We start from the raw sequence: 9,345 nt of genomic DNA on the forward strand, positions 1-9,345 counted from the left end.
TAATGCCTCCGTGCGGCGGGCAGGTGAGCGGAAGGACTGTTTGTCCTTTCTGTCGAGGGGTGGCCTCGAGCGAGGCGGAGTTGATCTGCTCTCTCGAGGGTATGCCCGCTACCCTCGAGCGAGGCGGAGACGCGGGTTCGAGAGGGATGCGGATGGGGCACTGTGTACGTGGACCGCGTGTTGGACTTCTTTGAGTCCTTTCCTTTATTCCAGATTGAAAGGAGGCTGTAAGACTTCGTAAGCCCGGTTGTCTAACACATGTGTTTACGTTTTTAGGGCGATTTTAGTCCCCTAATTAGAGTGCCTCTAATCATGGCACCCGACAGGTTCCAACAGCAATTGTAAAATACTGACCCATAATCATAGCTACAGTTATGTAAAACCAATGCTTTGGAGCATTGGTACATATAGCGCTTGTAGCCATGTTAGCCCAAGCTTTATTCATGTAATGGCAAGAGAAAATCTATAGGTTGAACAACAGTATTTACACTGCAGACATGTATGAAATGTGGCAACACGAGCTCACACAAAAGTTTGGAGAATAACTAAAGGTGACCGAAGGCTAAACTATGATGGTATCATCCCCTATGCCTATGCTGTTCATCCTGTGTCGTAACAGAGGTGCACAACAATGTGTCTCTTAGAATCATACATGGTACGGCAAATCTCCCCGCACACAACCCATATCTTCACGGCTAGTTGACCTCTGCAAAGTCTGATGTACACCGATGCGGCAGCACAGGTGAAATGCTGCACGCTCATCCTATGCTGCTCCAGAAAAGGAGAGCCGTTTCAAATATCATCCGCATGCGCGACATGATGCTGCTGGTTTGCTCCTTCTTGGTTATCCAAGGGCATGTACTGAGCCATGATGGCGCGGATCTCCGAATCCATGTAGCTCTGATGGCAAATAATAAAGAAGATTTGGATCAGGCAGGACTAAATGTATCGCCATCATAGTAATAACTAGAAAGACAAGTCCAAAATGTGATCGCTTGCAAGTAAAGACTAAAGGGTAGCGAGGAGATTGAGAGACGTGTAGTTGTTTTACCCTCAGCCTGTATTTGTACACTGCGTATGCTCCAACCCCAGCAAAAACAAGTCCCAAGAAGATAACCCAGAGGAAGCTCCAGCCAACAGTTGCGGTAGTTCCCTCTTTGCCTGCACGGCGTTTAGACTTTAGAAAATGGTACAAGACTAGTATACAAAAAGGGGAAATGAATAGCTGTCCACTTTACTTGCGCAAAATATCTTGCATTTAATAGTACATATAAAATTATTTATACACACGTGCATCAGTTACTGCTAAAGTGAAGTCCACACCACTAGAGTGACGCTTGAGGAAAAGAAGACCTAAGAACTGATAATGACCAGAACACAACTATTTCCATTTAGGTAGGTCCACAAATTCCATCAATAAAACTGTGATGATTACATGCCGTTTCACGTAAAGCAATTTCGAAAGATAGAGCATCTTATTAGAAACAGGAAGAAACTTTAAAGAGGCAAGAACACATTGATGAAAGCATATGTGGTATCAACTTAAGACTGAAACGGCACATATGCTTTGTAGATGAAGATACATTTACAGTTCCCAGGATATATAGTTCCAGTGATCTCACTAATAATAGCTTTGTTAGAACGATCACACAGTAAGGCTGATCACTATTTATTAATCAACTAGTGCGTGATTGGGCGTTATTTCAGAAATTACGTGACGACTCAGAAGCAGCGAATTTCTTTCATTCTTTAAATGGAGATATCAATCATCTCAAACAAAAGAAAGCATTTTGCAAGTGTGTTGCTTCTCATCACTTAAACAGGTGCTTGCAAGGGAAATATGAAGAGACAGAAACAATGGCTATAAAAAGGTTCAGGTCAGCTACTCACTGATGCAAGTGTCATGCTCTCTCATGTACAGCATTTTTTCATCACCACAGCTGCACTCGTAGCTTCCCCATGTGTTCTTGCAGCTGCAACCCTTGCACTGACAGAAAAGTTTATCTTTGCATTCATCAATATCTGCAGCAAATAGGTAGATTAAAATAAATCACCGAAATGTTTTCATATTACTCTGAAATTTCAAAATTCAGGATTATAGAACCATGCTCATAGGGTGAATTTTACTGCATCTCCAAGTAAGAGATTATCTTCTCAAACAGTACCAGTCTTGGATAAATGTGAAGTGCTAAAACGATAAGGGTAATCAATGTTGAATGCGACTGGGATGGTGATGTAGGGTGTGACAATGATAACGAGCGCAACTGTTGATCATATAACTTTTAGGTGTCTGTTGGATCAGAGATGTGCTGAAATGGCACCAAAAACAACACATTTGGTAGGATTATAAGTTGAATTTTCTTGGGTCCAGGTCACTAGGGTGGATAGTCTTCTATTGTGATTGCAAGGAGGCCGGTAGCAACTCTGATTGAGAAACCTTCATTTTACAGTATCTTGTGTCATAGGCTCATACGATACTTTTCTGATATTACCATAATTGGCTTTGCTCATGGTTGGTTGAGCTGAACCTTGAGTTTTCTTATCTGTGTCCCTGGGATTTTAGAACTTTGCTATATGCTCAGTGTGTCCTTTGTAAAGATATTCCTTTTTGATCCAATATAAAAATCAACTTATGCCCCAATATACAAATCAATTCATGCCCCTTCAGAATAATGTTGCATTCAAGGCTGTAAAAAATCTAGTTTCTGAATGATACCTTCACAACTTTTTACTCCATCACCCTTGAAACCTGCTGGACATTTACACCCTTCAGATACTTCGTTCTGCAGAATTCCACATTTAGATTTTACACTGTCAACAAACTGGAAAGCAAAAACTAATGTCTCAAGAGAACATCTGCTTACTGAGCAGGCAGAGATTGTCTTCCCATCTTTAGTATCCTGCCAGCACCCTCCATTACCGATCTCACACCTACCAATACCAGAAGCTGACCATGGCAAATGTCAATCAAAGATTTACTATCAACTAACATACATCTGATAAAAGATGCTATCGTGCAAAAGTACAATGCTACATAGTACGGCAAACAACATTAAATTACAACAATCTCTTAGACTGTGTGTGTAGTCAACATTTCAAAACTTGAACCACTGGTGTACAAGCATTTAGATTTGTGAAATAGTATTATGGGTTTTTTCATCAAAATTGTTTCCATACTATCCATTTATCAATAATATCTGTAACATGGAAAAAAGTAATTGAATTGGAGGCCATGTAATGTCCAAAATGACAAGACAGAAAATCAAGGTAATAATAATTCTTAACTGATCAGAAAAATCCATTATAGAAATAACTTAATACCATTGTAGGGCTAGAACTAAATCATAGAGTACCTTCACAATGGGTATATCCATCACCAACAAATTTTACACCTTTCACAATAGGGCACTCACAAACACGCCCACGGAAGGTATCCTGCATTTTTCATATAAGGCAATTAAACCTTTTACCAAATAAAATTTGAGAAAGAAGGAAAGGTGAAGTGCCAGTAGCATGTGTGTCATTAGAAAGCTACCTTGCAAGCAGTAACATTATTAGCCTTGTCCAGCCAGCAACCGCCATTGTTGTCCAAACACTCATTTGTTTGAATGTCTATAGAGACGGGGGTTGGGGGGGTGGGGGGGGGGGGGGGAGTACATATCACATCAGATAAGATCTTAGGAAAACACTTCTGCAGTAAGAAAAAGGGGGCTTACATACCTTCACTCAAACAAATAGCAGGTTCAGTTGTCTCCTCGAATCCTGAACAGATTGCTTTCAGGACAGCAACTTTGTCTAACTTACCTGAAGGGGTAAAAAACTAAAATGTGATGCACTGACATTTTGAACCCAAAAGACGGTGCTACAAAATAGTGGCAGACCTCTGTATTGCCTGCTGTTGATGACAAGGGTCGGCAATATTGTGACATCTCCTCTTTTACCGTGGCCGATCTATACAATAAAAGAATAGAGCTACTAAACATACCATAAATCAATGCAAATATGCAGCCATGTAGTGCTCGTTAACGAACATGCTACTTTTATGAATACGGTCATACCTGAGCATCTTGTTCTGCCTTTAGAATTTCATTTTCCTCATCAGCATCAGGATCCCCAACACACTTGTTTACCTTCTCAACATCCAATCCTGTAACGAGGTTTCACATTAGATATTTGACAGTAACTTAGTCATATATTACTAAAAAAGATAAAAAATAGGGAATTAGCAAATTACCAAGTGACTTGATAACATCACTGGCACAGTCATGTGTGTATTTCTTATCCTTCATTGGGCACCTAAGTGCAAAGTCGTGCACATAATCCCACCACAACCATGGCTTGCCAGTCTCATTAGCAATCTTGAATGCACAAATTTGATGTAGATTTTGAACCACAACATCTTTTCCATCATATCCTTGGCTAAAATCTTGTTCTGGGTCTGGTGCACAATATCTCCCATGATTGATGCATTGTGATTTGCATTGTTTGCTCGTGACAAAAGCTTCTGGACAATACCATGTAATATAATGTGGAGTAAACTGGGTGTAACCCTTTTTCTCAAGAACTTGTGCAGTTCCTCTGAAGCTCTTCACGAAGTCCATTTGCATATCACATTTAGGACCACATTCATCGTTGCTGTTTGTCCAGAATTCATACTCTACACGCTCATCGGGGTGAGGAAGAGATTCTCTCCAGTCCAGAAGAACGCTAAGCATGTCACCTGCTTCTGCAGATTTCTTAAGTTGATCTCCCAATTTCTTTGTTATAAGCACTGAGGGAATAGTGATGTTTTCTAGGTGTTCTTTGCCTTCTTCTGGGTTGTCCATTGTGATTAAAGGTTCTGACTTGTCATCCACAACAAGAACTGCGGCAGCTCCAGCATTTTGGGCATTCCATGCCTTGATGGTGAAAAAGCATTCTGTTCAAAACAAAATAGACTAGAGAATTAGAATAAGCTTTTCCAAACATGGTTGAAAATTCCAGTAATGCGTAGCAGAACTTTTAAGCACGCAGATCTATTAATACTTTGTCTAAAAAAAGATCTATTAATACTTTAATGTTTTGCAACAAGAGCAACATCATCAATATTGTTATCTAACAAACAGAGAATATATGATTTTCCTTGATCAATTCTGCCTTATATGCCATATGGTGATATGGATTATGGAGCCCTCCTAAAAGGATGAATAGGTTGTGAAACAGAAAAGTCTATACTATCATATGGAGAACCTGTGAATCCTATTCCAACTTTAATGTGAAAACATATGCAGTTATAGTTTCTATTTAAACATATAATATGAACCTTATTTTGCTATTGCAGCTCTGCATGGCACCAGTTTGAAGATATGCTTTGTATAGAATTTTATCATTTAGCATACTCTGGTTCTGACACCATAGGAACCATAGCTAAACAAAGGTTCAAATAATATCAACACAACAGGCTAAAATATGGCAAATAATCAGGTACCTGCTGATAATTAGTAATCATACAAATCAAGCATGACTTCAAGTTTGTCACAAATGGAAATAAACCATAAAGATAGCCATCAAAAGTAATTAAGCTAAACGGTAAAACCATCTCATACAAATGAGCATATTCTTAACTCCTTTTCAATGAATATCAAATTTACTGTGTTGCCAATTCTGTATGCCACAAGTAGTTCAAATGATCTGCTCCCCGGATGCAAACTAAAGCAATTCCTCTAGAAGTGATATAGGTGTTCAATCGGACCAATAGGTGGATAGCCATAGCTCACAGGAAGAGGATCATATATACTGCTACATGCCTACATCCAACGGAATAGAAGCCAAAAATAGAAAGCCACGCAGCACCTCCTCAGCTAGCAGGAAGATAACTGACCAGTAATTAATGCCAAATAGAGCTAGACAGCTGTAGGAGTATTTCCTCCATGAAAGGCTATCTAATTCGGTTCACTAATTTGACCAAGCAGACAGTATTTCCAAAAAAAAAAAGGGGGGGGGGGGGGGGGGGGGGGCAAAGACATAATGATCTCCATCACCTCCGCGGTCGAGGAGGACAAAGTTGGGGCGTCCCCCGGCCTTCTTGGGCTTGAAGGAGATGTCGAACTGGTCGAAGCTCTGGCACCCCTTCCGGTTGGTCCTGGGGTACTCGACCCAGCCGTGCAGCGTGCCCCCGTACTGCGGCACCCCGAAGTTCCCGATGGCGCACTCGTACTTGCCCTTGAGCTCGTCGGGGGACGTCACCTGGATGCTGTTCTTCTCCACCACGAACCTCCCCGCCGCCGCGTCCGCCAAGGCCAGCGCCAGCACCACCAGCAGCGCCCGCCACGCCGGCCCCCTCATCCTGCTGCCCTGATCACCTCAGAGCACCGCCCTCCTACGGAATCCCACCACCCGGAGGGGCTCCTGGCTTCGATATAGGCCCGAATCCCCGCGCCGGCCCGGCCGGAAATTCCGATCGCTTGGAAGGACTCGCGCGGGACGGAGGGGAACCGGATCGATCCAACGCGAGGAGGCGGAGGTTTCCACGAGGCGCGGGCGCAGGCGCAGATCTGCAGGCCTAGAGAAAGACCCCCGCCGGCCCGAGCGGGGAAGCCAATTGGAGGCGGCCGGCGAGATCCAGCCGAGGCCGATCGGCTGGTGCTGGGGATGGGGATGGAGGTGGAGGCGTTGGACGACCTGGAACGCCTCCGCGCGGTGAAGTCGTCGGCTGCTCTGCTCTGCTCGAGTCCAACCAACTCCCCCGCTGCCAACAAAGTTAACCGAACCACGCGGCACGGAAGGGTATCAGTGACCGTCCGCGTCGGCGTCGCGACGCGCGCGGCGCCGTTGGATCGGTCATGGGTGGGCCCGGGCGCCGGGCCCGTGGCGGCCCTCGTGCGTCCGTGCACGGTGGGACACGGCGCGAGCTCGGGGATTGCGTGGGTCAGAGCCTGAGAGGGTAGTTGGGTTTTGGTTTTTTTCCCTAGTAGTAGTAATCTTAATTAATTAGCCTCGAGATCTGGCCTGCAGGTAGGGGTGGTAATGGGCCATGGCCCTAGTGGCCTCTTCACAATCCAATATGGCCCTTAAAATTTTTAGTTCAAAAATACATATGTTTAGAGCCCGGCCCTTTTAGGGCCCGATCCTTAGATTTTCTAGTTGAAAATGTTGGGCCCTTTACCACCCCTACCTGCAGGTCAACATCTCGTGCGATGCTAACCAGTTTGCTCAGGGATGATAATGTTTTCAGGGAAAATTTTGGTGATGGAGCCCTATTTTTGACACTCTGGTTTGGCGGATTCGATACAGGAGCAGCGTTTGGTACCAGAAGACAATACGTAGTCTTTTCAAAAAAGGAAGACCCTTGGATTTGTTTGGAAAAATATGTAGGGCGGTTTTGAGTTGTTTATGCAAGTTTAAATGCCTAGGATGGAGCCATGGACGTCAAGAAAGACCGGCGGGGCCGCCCAACAAGAGGGATTAACTATACTAGGCCGGTTGACGCGCGATGCGCGTCTATTTGAAAGATATTAACTTGAAAAGAATGATGAAACATAAATTTATATTTTGTTGTACTCAATCCAATATTAAATTTAGATATTTTATGTTATCATAATGGTCATCTAAGCACAGTATAACTTTTTTTTTTAGAAATCCGTTGATTTTTAGGTGTGAGTAAAAATAGCTGACAGAGTAACGTATAAAATTAGTGATGAAAGAATAATTGATCCTATTTTTTGAATTTATGTATGGGAAACAAATTATAAAAATTATTAGAGCTATCGTAGATGAACGTGGTGTACTAAGTTATTATTTTCATATATATAGGAAAAGTTAAATTTATTTTATATTTTGTATACGAAATCATCATTGATGTTTTTTTCAAATGATAGAGGCACCTAATAGTACCGTGAGTCCATTAAGTGGGGCACATTAAATGTGTATGGGTCGCAAATGGTGTGGCTCCCACTTTGTAGTATACAAACAGTAGAGCTACTACATGTGAACGCAGTATACAAAATCATATTATTTTTTATATAAAAAATTAAATATATTTTATACGCGGGCCCCACTTAAACAGTACGCGTGGGCCCCACTTAAACAGTACCCGGGTCCACGCAGGCCCACTTAAACAGTACACATGGGCCCATGAACAGTACCAGGCCCCACATGAACAGTACCCCCGGACCCCACGTGGGACCAGAGCGAACGGGAGCGCTTCAAATCTTGAGCGTTAGTATAGTACTCAATTACCGGCAGTATTTTTAACTTTTTACTGCTGCAGCCTGCGGAGCGCAGCAGTTTCGCTTGCTTTGCTTCATGGGGAAGGAAACGTAGAAAAACGAAGCTTGGAGTTTCGTGGCTCCAAGCTCAAGAGCTAGTGGCGTTTTAATTTTCCTTTCGGCGTCGTCCTCAACTGTGCTGATAAGAACAGGTCGCTGTTAGGGTGTCCGTGTCATCAAATGAAGCGAGATATCATCTCCGACAACGAGACGCAGACACAAAACTAAATTCTCGTAAGTAAATTTCGCAGAGCCACGCGAAACACACACCGGGTTCCAGATAGTGCAGTCTCCAGAGTCTGCCGCAAGGGAACACGTCGGGCACGACGGGCAGTGCAACTGTTTGGTTCCATCTATTGCACCTATCGCAAAAAAAGAATCTTGTATGCATGAATTATTAAACAAAGTTTATTTGCAAAAAAAATTTATAGATTGATGTAATTTTTTGCGACAAATCTAATGACAGTAATTAATCAATGATTGGCTATAGTAATGCTACAGTAACTAACCTCTAATCGTGCGGTCAAAGACCTCATTAGATTCGTCTCGCGAAATAATATAAGATTGTGAAATTAGTTTTGCAAATTATCTTTATTTAATACTTTTAATTATTGGTCAAAATTTACTATACCTCTTATCGCAAACAAACCAGGGCCTAGGACAGTAGTGCGACGGAAATTATTTGTGATGTGATTTTTTTTTGGAACACGTGGTTCACCAGGCAGGCACGTGCTTGAAGGAAAAACCCTTATATTGTGATTTTTCTTTCTTAGATTTTATTTGGGGTATTTTTAGTGGCTTCGGCTTCACCTATTTTGCACAAATCGAAGTAACGTAGCATGAAATTGTTTTGTAAGTCAAGATAAACTGAACTAAAAGCCGGATGCAACGACTTTTTTTTAGCTTCACAGGTGAAACCTATTTTAGGAGAAACCCTACCAAATGGAGTCTTATTATTGACAGTGCAACTAGAGGAGTGTCAACCTGTCATATACCCCTTGTGCAAACTCCATGCATAGGAACCAAATTGCGTGCATTATTCAGAAAAAAAACAAGCCGCAATGTTTTTTTTGGAAGAAACTTGCAGTGCCTGACATTT

General features: G+C 42.5%; 1 protein-coding gene across 2 annotated transcripts; it reads right to left on the reverse strand.

Annotated features, from left to right (window-relative positions):
- Positions 1–372: 372 nt before the first annotated feature.
- Positions 373–6,741, reverse strand: LOC120652451 (vacuolar-sorting receptor 1-like). 2 transcript variants are annotated; one of them, XM_039930274.1, is made up of 12 exons: positions 6,021–6,741; positions 4,235–4,918; positions 4,059–4,147; positions 3,882–3,951; positions 3,721–3,804; positions 3,536–3,612; positions 3,354–3,435; positions 2,865–2,947; positions 2,717–2,783; positions 1,891–2,022; positions 1,052–1,161; positions 378–900 (listed from the first exon to the last, which is right to left on the reverse strand). In XM_039930274.1, exons 1-12 carry the CDS (start codon positions 6,322–6,324, stop codon positions 793–795), a joined length of 1,890 nt encoding a protein of 629 aa, XP_039786208.1. In that variant the 5' UTR covers positions 6,325–6,741; the 3' UTR covers positions 378–792. The 2 variants fall into 2 exon arrangements, with proteins under 2 accessions (XP_039786206.1, XP_039786208.1); XM_039930272.1 differs by having other exon boundaries at positions 373–900; positions 2,717–2,947; positions 6,021–6,713.
- Positions 6,742–9,345: the final 2,604 nt, after the last annotated feature.

Source organism: Panicum virgatum, chromosome 9K (assembly GCF_016808335.1).
Source record: "Panicum virgatum strain AP13 chromosome 9K, P.virgatum_v5, whole genome shotgun sequence".
NCBI classification, from domain to species: domain Eukaryota; kingdom Viridiplantae; phylum Streptophyta; class Magnoliopsida; order Poales; family Poaceae; genus Panicum; species Panicum virgatum.